This window comes from Taurulus bubalis (genome assembly GCF_910589615.1).
Source record: "Taurulus bubalis genome assembly, chromosome: 2".
In the NCBI taxonomy this organism is placed as follows: domain Eukaryota; kingdom Metazoa; phylum Chordata; class Actinopteri; order Perciformes; family Cottidae; genus Taurulus; species Taurulus bubalis.
In genome coordinates, this window is record NC_136590.1 from 5,920,539 (window position 1) to 5,936,989 (window position 16,451).

At 44.2% G+C, this 16,451-nt stretch overlaps 1 protein-coding gene across 1 annotated transcript in view; it reads right to left on the minus strand.

The window, feature by feature from the left end:
- Positions 1 to 16,169, minus strand: part of sema4gb (sema domain, immunoglobulin domain (Ig), transmembrane domain (TM) and short cytoplasmic domain, (semaphorin) 4Gb) — a gene marked incomplete at both ends in the record, with an annotated part of 28,943 nt that extends 12,774 nt beyond the window's left edge. Inside the window, 7 exons of the mRNA XM_079214511.1 lie at positions 2,033 to 2,187; positions 2,610 to 2,723; positions 3,303 to 3,396; positions 3,481 to 3,579; positions 3,911 to 3,973; positions 4,320 to 4,468; positions 16,025 to 16,169. Of these exons, the coding sequence (XP_079070637.1) occupies positions 2,033 to 2,187; positions 2,610 to 2,723; positions 3,303 to 3,396; positions 3,481 to 3,579; positions 3,911 to 3,973; positions 4,320 to 4,468; positions 16,025 to 16,169 (819 nt within the window). The remainder of the gene's footprint in view (positions 1 to 2,032; positions 2,188 to 2,609; positions 2,724 to 3,302; positions 3,397 to 3,480; positions 3,580 to 3,910; positions 3,974 to 4,319; positions 4,469 to 16,024) is intronic.
- Positions 16,170 to 16,451: the final 282 nt, after the last annotated feature.

Genomic DNA, 16,451 nt, shown 5'->3' on the forward strand with positions numbered 1-16,451 from the left:
TCTCGGATAGAAGCGGCCGAAATGAGCTTCCTCCGCAGGGTGGAGCTTGGAGTCGAGTCGCTGCTCCTTCATGTCGAAAGGAGTCAGCTGAGGTGGTTCGGGCATCTAGTCAGGATGCCTCCTGGACGCCTCCCATTAGAGGTTTTCCAGGCACGCCCAACTGGTAGGAGACCCCGGGGAAGACCGAGGACACGCTGGAGGGATTATATCTCCCGGCTGGCCTTGGAACGCCTCGGGATCCCCCAGAATGAGCTGGAAAGTGTTGCGGGTGAGAGGGAAGCCTGGGTCGGCCTGCTGAACCTGCTGCCACCGCGACCCGACCCCGGATAAGCGGCTGATAATGGATGGATGGATGGATGGATGGGAAATTAAACAAAAACGGCATGATGGACTCAGTTTGAGCCAGACGTGAAGTCGGTTTCTAAAGATTTTGTGCAGCTTGTTTGTTGTATGGAGCTCCAAAATGGCAGATTTTAAACAATGCCAATGTTTTATTTTCAATTTATAGCCTACTCTGTTGCAAATAGGTCATGGTGGCAGAGGAAGTAACTGCAGTCTGGCGGGGGAAGTGACAAACAGAGGAGGACAACTGGTGATGCAGATCAAAAATGGAAAGTCTTCAGTGGCTTTTAGGCCAGAGGCGACTGCTGATCTGCCAGTGGGGCTGAGCTGGGGACCAGCTCGACATCTGCATGTGCTGCCGTGGCCTAGTTCAGACTGAGTTATAACACCCTCGACTGCTCTGACAAGTCCACGCGTCGATGAGGAGAGAGGTGGCGTCGAGTCCGGACCTTATTTCCAGAAATGATTAATTTTTTGGGATGCAGAGAGAATCTTGAGGAGATGAACGGGAGGAAAAGAAAGTTCAGGAAGTTCCGAAATCATTTTCACTGCTTGTTTGTGAGCTCGCCGGGAGAAAATGTGCAGTAAAAGTACAGTATTTAAATGTGGGAAAATAATGTGTAAACACATCTAGTCGTCTACATATCTGTGTACCTCACACTAACAATGGTCTTTAAGGAGTCAACATAAAAAAACGTTTTAAAACATGTCCGCTATGCAGCCTATGAGCGTCCAGATCTTTTTGCTTGGAATTACTTTTCAATACCACTCAATATCACGCTCCAGATGCCAAATATTGGGCATCAATTACTTTTATTTCCTATCAAAAGGGGCTATAAATTGTGGCGAAAAAGCACCAGAAAGACCAAAAAAAGAATAATCCAGAAATGAAGTAATAAATCTTTGGAGAAAACCTTTTTGCTATCACTCTGTTATGATTAATTTGCTGGACGCTCAAAGTGGGGACTCAATATGCAGCTTTCACATGAATTCTTCTTTCCACATTCTCGCAAAAGGTGATACGCAACTGCAGGGGTTTGTTTCTTATTTATAATGGTTTCAGAGTCTTTTGGGCACTATATATATTTGTTTATTCCTCAGAAAAAAGCTGCGACAGTGATTTCAGCACAACAGCACACTGTGATGGTAATTACGCCGCCGTGCACGGCTAAAAGAAACGACGGGGAGGAAGAAAAGAGAGGAGTTGCTGGGCATGCTGTCTAGACCGGAGATGCTGATCGCAAGTGAAATGAGGGGAGAGAGGAGCGGGGGAGGAGGAGCGGGAGAGGGCGAGATGGCAATAAAGAGACAGAGATGGTTTGCCATTGGAGGTCGGCGGTTTGGTGTACTTGTAGTTTGCCTGGCAACAGTGGCAAAGAAAGAACCGCCGTCAACATTAGAGACACCCAACCACTGGCTCATTCAGCACTGATAATAAACATAATAGCAGAGCGGCAGCTGAGAAGAATTGAGGACAGAAAGCCTCCTCAAATCCATTTACTTCACTCTGCGTCAGTGACGTAGAGCGTTAAATAATCCCGCTGTTTTTTTTTTGCACTTTGAATAACTTTTCTCCTCCTTCGTTTCAACCCCTTTCTTTCCGTGACCTTGCAGGCATGTGAGTCTTGTCTGTTTTGGAAACCATTAACACGATTATGGTGAGCAGCATGTGGGTCGGTTGCTCTCTGACCTTGCAGACTCGGGCCACCCTGGACACCTTGGTCTGGCTCGGGTAGGCGATCTGCTCCTGGCTCCGCTCCGTGAAGAAGAAGTAAATCTTGTCGTCGTCGCCGATGGAGCTGTTGACGCTCTCCTTCAGCAGCACGGAGCCCACAAAATCTGCATCTGTATGTACAAACAAGACACACACACACACACACACACACACACACACACACACACACACACTCAGATCCACATGTCCAAACACAGACCTATTAGGAGCCTTGGAAGTGTCTCCTTGGAAACCAAAGATGGAGCTTTTAAGTATGATTGAATTGCCACAACTAAGCCAGTTAGAGCTGCAGTGCAGCACAATTTTTCTGATGTGATTTTCAATCTCCGAGTCAATCAGTTTTTGTCGTAACAGCAAAACATCCAATGAGCTAAAAATATACAAAAATGGCAATGAGCTTTGGTCCATTTAGTAGTTCACTGTAAGTGAAGAGAAGGAACCAGTGCATGCAATGTTTTTGCGCACATGTATTCATTATTTGATGGTTATCTCTCTCTTCTTTGACTTGTAAGCTGCCATGTGTTGTATTTACCCAGAAGCCACCGGGTGGGCGCCTCCTCTGTCCTGAGCGTGGGGAAGGGGAAGTTCCTGCGCACGTCTGGAGAGCTGCGAAACTCGTACTGAGAAGCCGTGAACATCTCACCGTCTGATTAACAGATAGATTAATGACAGGAAAGAAACGTGGAAACAACAGTTAAAGGCAAACTGACTCATCACCTAATGCGGATATAATATGTCTAAATCTTAATTGTTAATGCAAATCAACTTGATCAGCCCTTATTTAAAACATTTGGTCCTAAAAGTTGTAAAATTATGAGTTATTTCACAACCACTGTTCGTGTGAATGAATCAGCCTCAGAGTCCAATTAGAGCAACTTATAATCACATTCAAAATGCATTATAACAGTTATCGTATACCGTATGAGGCATCATGATACTTGACCGTATGATTCATTATGCAATGCTTTATCATGTGTTATGATGATTGCTATGAATAATGATGAATGTTTATGAGTCCTAAAAGCAATTATATCACATCATAAGTGTGTTTATGATGCATTATAGACATGAATGTCATAGAAAGTGTAAATTATTGCAATACTACTGTGCCCGTATGAGGTGTTTACATCAGTATGTATGAATGCATGGTGACCAACTGCTTTTTCTACTATGTTTTTGTTTTGTTTCAGCGCTCCTTTAAGAAAAGAAAAGATGCAAATCGCACCGACGAGGAGACCAGTGAATCCCTTCGCCGGGTCGTATGGACACCTGTCTCTGCCCTCCTCGAAGCCGGAGGAGAAGCTGAACCGCTCTACATCCTTACAGACAGAAAAAATAACAGAGAATTAAGCATCTAAATTCTGGTCATAATTGTGCTGGAAGGAAATGGCACGAGCTCTTACTATGTAAGCACAAAGAGGTCTGAAGGCGTTTGTTCCACAGACGTACAGGTGAGTCTCATTGAATCGCTGCAGAAAGCGGATGTGATTGTAGCACTCTGTCTGCGGGGGAACAGAGAAAAACAGGTTATTTCTGGCTCCACGAGAGAACATTAGCCAGTCGATCCACTTCATGTACAATGCGAATATTCAATGAATCAGTGTAATTTCTTTATTTAACTATTTTTTTTAATTGAGGAAAAGTGGATTAAGAAGCAATTGGAAGGATTATCCACTTTGATGCTGTCAGAAGCAATATGCACGTCACAAAGCAGATGTGTTTCATTTAGGATCTCTAATAATAACTCAGTAACTAAAGACTGTTTGTAAAAGATCACAAGGCTGAATAATAATAATAACAATAATAATAAAAGTCAAATTTGAAGCCAAGTACCTGATTGTCTCTGCCTTTGTTTAGACACTGCTTCTTCTGTTCGGGGGAAGCGTCCCAGTCAATCTGCAAACAACAGGGAGGGGGTGTTAATGACTCAGTTAGCGCAGTAAATAGAGAGGGAAACACAGATGGATATGTAAGATGAAGAGAAGAAAGCAAGAGTGTGAGATAAACGGGAAGAGAGGACAGCTCACTTAATTTCTCTGGCTGCGTCACTGAGTTCTGACTCTGCTCAGTAACCCTTGAATAAACGCCTGGTGCTTTTAATCCCATATCCATAAAATTGGAAGGGACACAATGGGATTTGCTCAATCTGCTCAAGGCTAATATTAGTTTGTCCTCCACGAGGAAATGCGAGGAAACTTGTGAAACGGCGTTTGCAGTGCGGCAGGCGATCGGCGGCGCTCACCGTCAGGTTTGCGGTCGTGGAGATGTTGGTGGTGTTGAGCGCGTGCAGGAAGCCTCGGCCTCCCACGTACAGCAGCCCGATGTCCTCCTCCAGCAGGAGGGTGCTGTAGTTCCGGGAAGAGCCGGTGAAACTGGCGCTGCCCAACAGACCTGAAAATATATGATATTGTATGACAACAAAGTTTTCTTTTGTGGTGATGTGTGTGAACACGTCTGTAGTCAACAGTTTACTTTAACTTTTCTGTCTCAGCACGACCTCAAAACTCATTGTTTCAAACAATCGTACACAGCAAAGCTTGGTGAAATTTGACCTTTGCATTTAGGCCATCCTCAGAAGTGGAAGCAGCTGAGAGAAACTCAAGGTTCTGTGTCTCGCTCAAGGACACGACGACATGTAGACGTGAAAGGACGACCCGCTTTAGCGCCTGAGCCACAGCCGCCCCTCGATCCCAAAGCCCTTTACTTTAACCAAAAAACTAATATTTTGGTCTCTGCTTCATGGGTTTTTGACTTTTTTCAAAGTCTGTATTCAGGAAATACTTTATTGAGGCAAGGTTCTTGTACGGCTACTTGTGTGTTGAAAGAAGGAAACATTGATGATGCATTTGAGAAGCGTGTCTTATTTTGTTAAATGCAAATGCTTTTTGTCGATGTTTTTATATTCCTCACACTGAAGTGCTTAAACAAAAGTGTAGTTGTGTCATGCAGCAGAATAAAAACATGTTTCAATCCCTATGGAGGGCCACGTATGAACAGCTCCAGCGCTTGCAGACTGGACGAGTAGTATGAAAGCTTCTATCTTGACTTCACACTCATTGGAGAATTCCCAGAGTCCACATCCCGAGTGAACGTGCTCAGCGTGTCTGTACAAGGCTAGTGGGGGGTGGGGGCGTCGCTGGAGTGATTGCTGAGTGGACTGTGGGAGAGAGCGTGGGGATGGAGGCACAGGGGAGGCCACATTTCAGGGCATTCAGCAGGAATCGTGCCCCAGTAATGCCAAATCGCATCAGTCGTAACTGCCGCAGCATCACCACCCGTGTGTGTGGGCGTGGGTGTATGATGGAGGAGTGAGCAGGCAAGCAGATTATTAATCCACTGCAAAAAAGAATTGGCCTGGTGCACTAAACTAAATATTTGAACACGTGTAGCACCTCAGAAACAAGGGCAGGTCGCTCCGCTGCTGTGAGACAATAGAGAGAAAAAAGAAGAAGAAAAAAGGAGGGCATCGCTTTGTCTCCCTTCTGTGCAGAAGTAGGTTCACAGAGCTTTGATTTGCACTACCGGCACATGTCCGATGCAAGTGTGGATTCACGTCTGATTCAAATCCACACGGATGAAGAGGAGAGCAGGGTAAGTGAAGGTATCGACATACGCTGATAAATATGAGTCAGCAGAGAGCAGATGGGCATATTAATCGCCTCTCTTCCTCTCTCTCCTTCCGTTTTGACAGCAAGCCCCAGCTCCCAGTAATAAGAACACCTATAAATGTCTTCGCCCTGCACGCCTGTCACGGTCAATCTGCTCTCCTGTTCATTGGAACGGAGCGAGAAGGGTCGAGTGCAGCTGGGAGGGCCGGGGGATCAACCGGTGCTCGTTAACACACACGATTAGCCAGCAATTCAAGCTTCTGTCCTGTATTACTTCCTATTGCACAGTTCATACATTTCACTTTAAACTTAGGGAATTAGATCAGGGTCCATTCGGTGTCACCTCAACAGCAAATGAGAGCGATAAGACGCCAACATGACGTGATTGAAAGGATGTGACTTGACCAGATATGGAAAAAAAAAACATTGAGTCACGACAAAGACCAGCGTGCATCTAGACAGAGGCGAGACCAAGAGATCGAACGGTTGAGACCAAACCAGGACCGGACCGGTGTGAGTCCCTCACTGCATGACCCACTTTTGATAAAAATGTGGAACATGCAAACTCATAGACACTCCTCCAACTGATCTAAAAAGATCCACATTCACAGAAAAACTAATGAAGGTCCCTCTTCATTCACCTGTTTTATTGCCATATATTCTGAATATGTGTGTGTTCGTCAATCAAAAGGCATTGCAGAGGGGAATTTGATGTGTAGTATTTTTCTTTTGTTTAGCAGTCACAGCAATGATGTTAACAAATGAATCATAGACGGAAACAAAAACTTCAGAAAGATCGACTGCTTCTCAGCGTAATTCATCACGACTCAGCGGCACCACAAACGGCGGGCTCAAAACACACGATGAGTAACACTACCCATGACTGGCAAACCGATTATGACCCGTGACATCGGTGGAGTTCCCCTTTAAATCAGGAACTACCCAAAAAGACGCTGAGGTGCAACATCCAGCGTGCACGGACACATTCCAAGGACGATGAGTAGAAGAGTCCACACATCTCATCAGAACGTCATCTCAGATTGCGTTTCATCAGAAGACACATTCAGCACAGTTTGAGGCAAAAATGGTTTAAGTTTGTTCAGGAATTGCTGTCAAACCGGTTAAAGAGTCGTCCTAAAATGAACCTTTACGGAAAACAAACACACACAAGAAGACAAACACAAATTCTTAAAGGCTTGGCCTCTCCTCTACCATATCAACCACTACTCGCCTATGAACTACACAGCATATAAAACGACTGTTACGATAATGAGGATGACAGCCATGGTCTGGTTTGATCTTGCGTAACACAACACGAACACGATGAAAACTGTGGAGAGTTTCCCCAACGTCACATGGAGGACGTTTTCCTCCCCCCACATGACTGGCTGCTTGTTTCGCTGTCACATGGACTCGCTGGGTGATGACCGCGAGCGAGCGTCCGCCGACTCTCCACAAGAGCAGGCAGAGACTGAGTCAGACTGCAGTCCCTCTTACCGCCCACCTTCCTTCCTGCCAGCCTTATTTATTGAATTCTCAAACTGGTTCTATCACTGACAGCCAGACAAGCACAGAGACCCCTCTCACTGGTGGTCAATAACTGGGTTATTATCATACTGGCTGCGTCGTGCACGTCAGACTGATTGCATGCTTGACAGCTGGGAAGAAATACACTGGCAGAGGACACCTAAAAGCTACATAAACAGTGACATTCAAGAAATCCTATCTTCAAAACATTCATTCTGAGCCATCAGTGCACGCCTCTGCATCTAGCGAGGAATTATTATTAAATCATTACTATATAACGCAGCATTTTGTCATGTTTTAGCATCAGTTTTACAGGATATGCTGCGATCACCTCGTGATTATTACACAGATAATCACACAGCTACAGAGTACTGAAGGAAGTGTGATCGCTTTGTGCTAATTAGAGCATTTTTAAAGGATAATTTCAGTCTATTGCAACTTAAAGATTGTAAAAAAAAAGGCTCAATCTTCTTTATTTGGAGGTAAATCACCCGCTGGCTTCAGTCCTGTCCTCTCTCCTATCTTCACATAACTTTATTGATTGACATTTCCAATGCATCTCTCCTCATTAAACTAGAAGTATGATTGACTTCTTATCCGCGATATTGCCGTGTTCCCATATCTAAGCAGTAGGGATGGGCATTTCAAGCAAAAATACTGTTCCAGAATCAATCATTGGGAACCATTCGATCATTATTTCAAGATCCCAAGAGGTAGGGAAACATTTATTAACACCGGCACATTTTCAAATCTAACTCAATTAATTCAGTTTAGCTCAGACACCGAACTTCGCTGTAGAAAAACATGTTTTTCTAAAGGCACGGTATTTAGGATTTCAGGGGAAATCCGCAGCATACTTTTTCAGCATGTAGGATCCGCCATGTTGCACTGCCATGTTTCTACAGTAGCCCAGAGCGGACAAAAAACAAACACTGGCTGTAGAGAGGGCCTTTTGCGACGTGAGCTGCCGAGTAAGAAACGCCAGCAGCTGTCTGACTTCAGTTGCTCCTCAAGTAGTGACTGACCGAAGGTAGTAGCGGCTTGTAACCCGGCTTTTACGGAAGATTTTTTTTATGACTATTCCTATGCAGTTAAGTTGGTGAGTAACATAATTGATCAAAGATCATGGCCAAAACTATGAGAATTTGACCGCAGTTGTAACAAAGTGTCACGATCTTGGTTTATGTTTAGTTTGTTTACCGTTATATTTTCAGGTTCCCTGCCTCCGTGTTTGTTTGACTTCCTGTCTGTGTGCTTTTCCCTTCTTTTTTCTATAGATCACCTGTGTTGTATTAGTCTCGACAGCCTTGCTTTTTCCACCAATCAGCTTTCAGCCTTGTGTCCGCCCACCTTGTTGTCTGATTATTTTCTTGTATATTTTTAGTCCTGTCTTCTTTGTTTCCTGGCTGTAACTCTGTCGCCTTTCTATTACTCACCCCGATGATTTGTCATTTCTCTCATTTCTAGACCTTGAATTTTTTCAATCGTTTTACTTGTGGCTCTTCTGATTACTTTTGCACTCGTTAGTCTCATTTACTGTGTAAGTTTTGTTCAGACATTTTTTTTTTAATTAAAATCACCTTTAATCATCCTCCTGTTTCCCATCTGCGTTTTGGGCCACCACTCTGTTTTCCTGCATGCAGATTAATCCTGCGACATAAGTTTCAGTTTGTGGTCGTGTGAAAGTTGCGAAACCTTATGTAACTCGCCATGAAACCTATAAATAAGACTGTGTGACTGTCACCCATTATTATTTGTTCATTTCTCATACATAGCCAGTCAGATTTGAGTGAGCAATGAGCTGCTCCTCCGACACAGCCAAAGGTCAGGACACGCCACGGGGGGGGGGGCTCCGGCAGGGTGGGGGGCAGGACTCATGCACACACACACACACACACACAAGGCATGCACAAACACTGAATCTATAAGCAACAAAGACAAGAGGGTGACGCACTCACACATCAGAACAACTACTGCATCCTCTCAGAGATCACGTTTAAAAAAGCGTTATGCAAACACAATGGCAGCCCGAGGCGCCGTAAAGAGTCCACCGCTTGTGAGTCATCACCGAGTGAACCAAAGCCTTGGTTTCTATCTTATAAAAATAGTGCTTGCGTGATATAACAAGCACAGTGCCGATGAGAAGGACTGCGGTGACGTCCAAAGCGTCCCTAGCCCTCGAGGCGGCAGAGGCCCGGCGACCTTGGCCGGTTTTTAAACACCTGACGTCCCTCAATCTTTTGGGGACAACACAGATGTGTGAAAGAGAAAACCAATGTTCCTTTTAGTCTGACGCACAGAAGCCAAACTCAATGGGCTGCAATCATGGCTGTGATCTAAAACCAATCTCTCAAATATATGGGCAGAACGAAGAAAATACTTTTTTTGCCTGGATGAACACACACACGTACAGAAAGTACAAACAGGACCGTGTGCAGCTTGTATGAAAGTCACCTATTGTAATTCCAAGAGCAATTTTACAAAATTCGTCCAAATTATATGACAAAATGCATCATTGCTTTCAGAATGGCACATAAAAGCACCCTCTGATCTGAGTATAAAAGGACGGTTGCAAAGACATGAGCTAATTTCAACAATTTGATCAGCTTTAGCGTGGCCATTGAATTAGCAACAGAACCGTGTTCATGTTGACCTACTGTTCCATGAGGCCACACACACACACACACACACACACACACTGTACCTTGTGCTTTGCTGCAAAATCAATGAGGAAAGTCAACAAAGGGCTGAGGCGTGCCAGAAGCCTCTCAACCTGCTGGCTGGTTTCTATTTACTGTCGTCATCCTGTGTGTGTGTGTGTGTGTGTGTGTGTGTGTGTGTGTGTGTGTGTGTGTGTGTGTTAAAACCTGTTTGTGTGAATGTTCTGAGGTCAAAACAACTGCCCCTCGGAAACATATGTCAGTTTTTCCAGTACACATCCTTCACACTTATTTCACCCTTCATCTATCTCCTGAAAAAGAGTGAACATTGAAGAGTGACATTTCAGTCAGTGACTCAGAAGTTCTGAGAAGTGTGTGTCTGTGTGTGTGTGTGTGTGTGTGTGTGTGTGTGTTGTGGGTCTCAACAATGAGCCGTCACAGGTGGCGCGTCCAGAATGTGCGGCCTCATGCTCAGACATATTTGTAATCCTCCATGTGGGAACCGAGATGATAGTAAATCCAGTGTGAGTGTGTGTGTGTCGACCAAAATCCTACCGAGAGTGTGTGTGACTTCCTGTGTGACTCACTGATCGCTAGACTAACTATAGTGACGCACACACACACACAGACACACACGTGCTTACGAAAAATAGTTGGGAACAAATGCTGGAAGGAAAGACCGACTTAACTTCTTCGGACAGAGTCAGAAGTGTCAGTAGTCGTCAACTCGGTCCACATTATATAAGCACATCTTCACTCCTTCACCAGCCTCCACAGGCAATCAACATGACGACATGTTATGTAAGAAATAACGCACAACTGGATGCACTGATATACGAAAAATAGAGGCAAAGAAAGCAAAGCAGAGAGTGTTTCCTCCGTTATTCCCTCCATTGTTTTGCAGTCCATTTGCAGTCCAAAGCATATTATTATAATTACATTAGTTCCAATTACGACAGGCAAATGAACAAGCTGTGCTTTGTTGTTGCTTGTAGTCAGTTTAACAATAAAATGCAGTTGCTATGGTGTCCTGCAGTTGACAACACACTATTATTTGCCACCGTAGTGAAAATGTATCTTCGACAACACCTCAGCAGAAAAAAATTATTAAGATATAAAACATTAGAGACAACATACAAATGGAATCGTAATAATTAGATTTAGGACATTGGTCAAACATTTATTTGCAATCGACAAAGAGGAAGGTGACAAATGTTTCCAGAGAAATAACATTGTAATGTAATAATTCAATTCAATGAGGCTTTATTGGCATTAAAGTGTAAAAAAAAAACAATGTTGCCAATAATATTTTGTTTCGTTTTTATTGTTGCCTTTGTATGCGTTGCATGTGAAGTTTAAAAAGGCAACATATAAAACAACTATATTACTAGATTTCATATTTCATGCTGCAATTGCATTGGGCATTGATTGCGTACAGATTAATAAACTGTCACCCCACGTATCAGCCAACCATAGTAACAATAATGAAATCAAAGAAGGGTTTTTATTGACAATTTACATATACTGCATTAGTTCAGTTCACCACAATAACAAAAACATCTCTCCTCACTTTTGTGTTCTCGCTCCATGCAGATAGATCTGTGCAGATTTTCTCTGTAAATCGTGCTCCATATTCTATTTCGGTCCGATTCTGGATCGGGTCAAACTACCCTCTGGTTAATTCAATGTGCCCGGACTGTCAAGGTGTGAACAGGTTGGTTTTTTTGGACTTATGTGTTTAATTTTCACCGTCTGTGACAGCGACGCCAGTGTTGTTTTCACAACGTGAGTCTGTGTTTATCAGGAAGTAAAACAGCTGCTTTTGAGCGTCATGTGTTTGCATGTCCGTCTGTTTGTCTGTGGACAGATGTTGTCACCACAATAGTGTGGCAACTGTACAAGAGGCGGTCGTGAAACTTTACAGGAGTGTAGTTGAGATCAAAATGAAGGCCGGACGTAAAGTTGGGTGAGGTCCGAGCAAGGGGGCCGAAAGTAGGAGTGTAAGAAGTGGAGAAGGGTCCACACACACTTTACTCCCATGGCTTGATTTGCCACTGTGCATGCCCATTGGTGGTGTGGTCCCATCGCACCAATTTATCAATAAAATCATTATTTAATATTGTATATCTCAAAATCTTGGCAATTAAACCACTTTTGGTATGCATAGATACAACTAGAGGTATATGCATACATATGTATTTCATAATTTGGGTGAACAAACCCTTTAAGATGAGAATTAAAAACGTAGCATGAATATGTATGTTTCACTCGTACCTTTAAAGTTCACCTTAATATGAAAATAAACAAATATATTTCAGGAAGCCCATGGCTATGAGAAAAAAAAAGGATCTTGCTTGTACTCCGCTCTTCATGAATAAAGATGTCCGCCCATGTTGCTTGTTAAAAGTCACGTCAAAGCGGCAGCGTTCTGTTTACCGCGTCCTCTCACCATCACACAAACGCAACACCTTCCTCTGAAGCTCGTGTCAGATGATCCAAAACGTTTGTACTCGTTGGACTTTGCTGAACCGAGATGAAAGACTTTCATCTCTCGGAGCAGAGAGCCGACCCAACACACACACACACACACAACACACAAACAGCCCCTGTGTTATCTCAGGTCTCGCTGGATGCTGTCAGTGAATCACCAATAAGATCTTGTCAGATTCACTCATCGGCACGATACCGCAGCGCAGTGAGATCAAAGCGTCGTGGAGGTCTCAGTGGATTTACGAGTCCAAAGCATGACATGTCGCCACAGAGAGAGAAACATGTAGAACTAATGGTGTAGCAGCGCTTTCACGCAGAGATTAAACAACTTCCGTCAAAGCAGCCGCGGCCGAGCTGATAATGGGTGTAAAACTTCAACGTTTTCTGGTTTGCAAAGTCTGAATGCTGAAACTATAATACTGGATGAAGAAAACTCATAATCCACCAAGTTGGCAGCTTTATTGTTATACCACCACAGCAATAACAGTGCTAACTATAAGTAAACGTACTATCAAGACCCTGTTTGCCACCTCAGCTTGTCATAGCAGCAGCAGACAACTTACAGTGCATCAATATTTCACGAGCGCATTACTTCAGGTCTGGTGGCAGAGCGAGCAGGAACCCCCGACGGCAGAGTTCAGAACACAGTCAAGCATTAATCTCCCTCCTGGGAGAAAAAGCAACAACGCTGTCTCATAAACATACAAACACGACCCGAGATGTCGTCGCAATGGCCGGTTGAAAATACATATATTCAATCTTTCCGCACGGTTTTCAAAACTTCAGACATTTTACATTTTTGCTCTGACACGGATCATGTTGAGACCTCGTCTGCAGTGGTGGAAAGTAACTATTTAAATGCATTGATATCCAGTAGTCGGATAGGAAATTACTGTACGCCATCGTGGAGCCCACACTGTCACTAACTGCACTCCCTGCATAAATATGAGCTCATTTTTGGGAAAAAACTCAAAAGTGATTTCATAGAGAAGCAGACAGAAGGGTCTACACAATATGTGTTTGAAGGATATCTCCAAAATGTCAAAGTGATTCAGTAGTGAAAACCAAATTGGTCAATTGAGATTAAAAAAATAATAAACGAAAAATAATTCGGTCCAATGGAAGTGAAGAAGTTAATTTAAAAAGCGTCTGCTGCTTGTCTCGATAAGATTCCCCATTACACACAGTCCCTTGATCCTTTGTTTGTATCAAGCTATTGATTAGTGCAGCTTTACATAATGAATACTTCACTACCACCACTACGGAAAAGTAGCATGCTTATAAATAAAATTTTTACACTACGCAGAATCCGTTCTTATTCATTTCCTTTCATCGTGTCCTTTCCAATGCAAGAGTGCAAAAAGTCATCTTGTGTCCTTTTTTTTCTTCTTCTTCTGATAAATCTGAGCTCACTCTGAGCTACAGCTTGTCCTCGCACTCCCACTCACGCAGGCCATCTGCAAGGCATACTGTAAATTAATGAGCGCCCCCTCACCCTAGCAGAGAAACATCAGCTAAATCCTCCCACGGAGCCTCCCCTAGGTAGAGACACCCACATACAACATCCCTCCCATTACCATATGCAGTTATAGCATAAGAGACATGTGTAAGATTGTTTTCTTGACATGAAGAGACCAAATGCATGCCCACAGAGCCCTGTCCCCACACATGCAGTCACACATGGAGACTGACGAAACGCATGCTGACACACTTGCACATCCTGCACTCTCACATGCTGCACCCCCCACCTCCGATCCTCCTCCATGATTTAAAAAAGTGGGTCAAGGACAACTTCCTACGAGGGCAAAAGAGAAAAATAAAATCTGCGATGAGCGACTGACGCTGGCTGCAGTGCCCAGAGTATGCATGATGTATGATATATAAACCGAGCATGTGCAAATAAATAGCCTTCATAGGCTTCACTATTGGGATGAAGCCCCTGGCTCACTGTCCAGGATGCACTTGGAAAAACGTACTTAATGAAGCTTAGTGAAGGGAACGTGCTGCGCCATCTAATGAAGTCTTCAGAGTTAATTGAGTTTGTCCTTTTTCATTTGGTTGATAAATAACAGCACTGATATGATATTAGTTAAATCATCGCAGTGTTCCCATCGGTTGCAGTAAACAGCAGCACTTTTCAAAGTAGTTCCAGTATTTGTGTATTTCTTAGGGTTTAGGGCACTTTTTATTGATTCTCTGCAGCACAATAAATCAGTTCATGTGAAGCAAAACTTGGACCTCGAAGGAGGAATATTCACACAATTTTCCTTTCTCTCTCCCTCTCTCTCAGAAACCTCACATATTAATTTGTGCAACAACTCCTTTCCAAAAGGTGCACAGAGAAAGCAGCAAAACAAAAAGAATCCTCCTCCTCGATATTCTCATCTCTCTGAGTGATTGTGATTCAGAACGTCAAGCGGCACATCCTCCCGTCTCCGTAGCGTCATTTCACACTGCAACACTCTCAGCAGCTCTTATGACATTGCACCGGAGAGCTCGGCTGGCAGTATAGAGCCGGGGCCCTGTTCGCTCCACCCGTCCTCTAATAATACTCGTCCCCAGAGGACTGAGGAGGAGAGGGGTGGAGGCGAGAGCACAGCCATCCGACCAGCCTGTGCCGGTGCCGGAGTTCCCTCCTCGCTGCAGCTGCAGTGGTAGCCTCTGCCGCAGTGATGAGGGGCGAGGAGAGAGGGAGGGGAAAGGTGAGCCGGTTGGAGAGACGGGGTGAGGTAGAGGGAGGAAGGTGCTGAGGATGTGTGTAAACACACCCCCCTCTGTCCGAAAATACACCTCCGTCAGCGGGATTCTCTGCACGGACACTAATCAGGTCCACTGTGCTCAGGTGTGGTTTTTATGAGGGCTCCTTGTCTATTGTTTCATTAGAAGTGTTTGCTGAGCCGTGTGATCTAGGACAGGGCTTGAGAGAGGCGATTAATAACTCTGAGCAGGAAGGAGCTGTCTTCGGGGCCAACTTCCAAATCTGTGCCACTTCTTTAACGAGGAAGGAGGGAGGAAGGAGCCGGAGCGGCTTCAAATAAGGACAGCGAGGTGAGTGTTTTGTGGGCTTGTGCACGTGCGTTTGGATGCATCTAGAGCAATGTATTTAATGTCTGACACTGTGACCCCCACAGTTATATCGATGCGTTCAGTCCGTCCTGTTCTATTCTGTGTCTTCTATTCTATTTGGGGGATATTCACGATGCCCTATTTGGGAACTACAGTTCCCCATAATGCTTTGGGGGATGTAAACAGGAAGTATAATGTTGCCATGGATTCAAAGAGGTCACACTGTGAGCTACAAGTTGAGCCCCGGTATTTTTAGCCGATATTTTGTATATTTTAGCCAATTGGCACCATTAAAAGCATCTGTTAACAGCTCCAGTTTGCAATGTGACCTTTAATGTATATAATACTGAAGAAAACCTAAAAACGTGAGGATTCTCCGGCGAGATCTGGGATTGAAAGGATCCTCTTTTTTCTCTGATTTCTAAGCGGATTTATAGATGTTGATTAATGTTGGACATCGGAGATAATTATATCCTCAGAAGCAGTAAGTCAGGTTATGTCTGCGTATTGTAGATGACATGACAGCAGTTCCAACATCTTCTCGTTTGTAGAACACGTTCCTCTTTCACCGAACTCACGGTATGTTTGCCCCTCACCTTTGGAGAAGACAGTCGTCCTGGGAGTGACGTCCAGGTCCAGGGACGGGCTGAAGGGGAAGGCCCACAGCTGGGACAGCCGGGCCAGGAGCGTCAGGAGCAGCAGCAGGGGCAGCAGCCGCTGGACCGGTCTCTGGTCTCCCATGTTTAACACACAGACCCGGGTCCAAGCGCAAGACTCAATGTGTTGGACGCACACAATCTGAGAAACGTGTGTCTTCAGGCAGCAAGCAGATAAAGACTCTTTGATTATGCTCCAGCTGAGAAAGAGAAAAACAACATGTGTAACTGAAAGAGAAGAGATCCAGCAGAGATTAATTAAAATCAAAATGGGAATTTGCAGAATAACAGAATAAACACTCTCTGCTGCCTGAGGAGAAATACTGCACTGATATTCAAATGTTTTGTGTTAAAGTCAGCGGTGGAA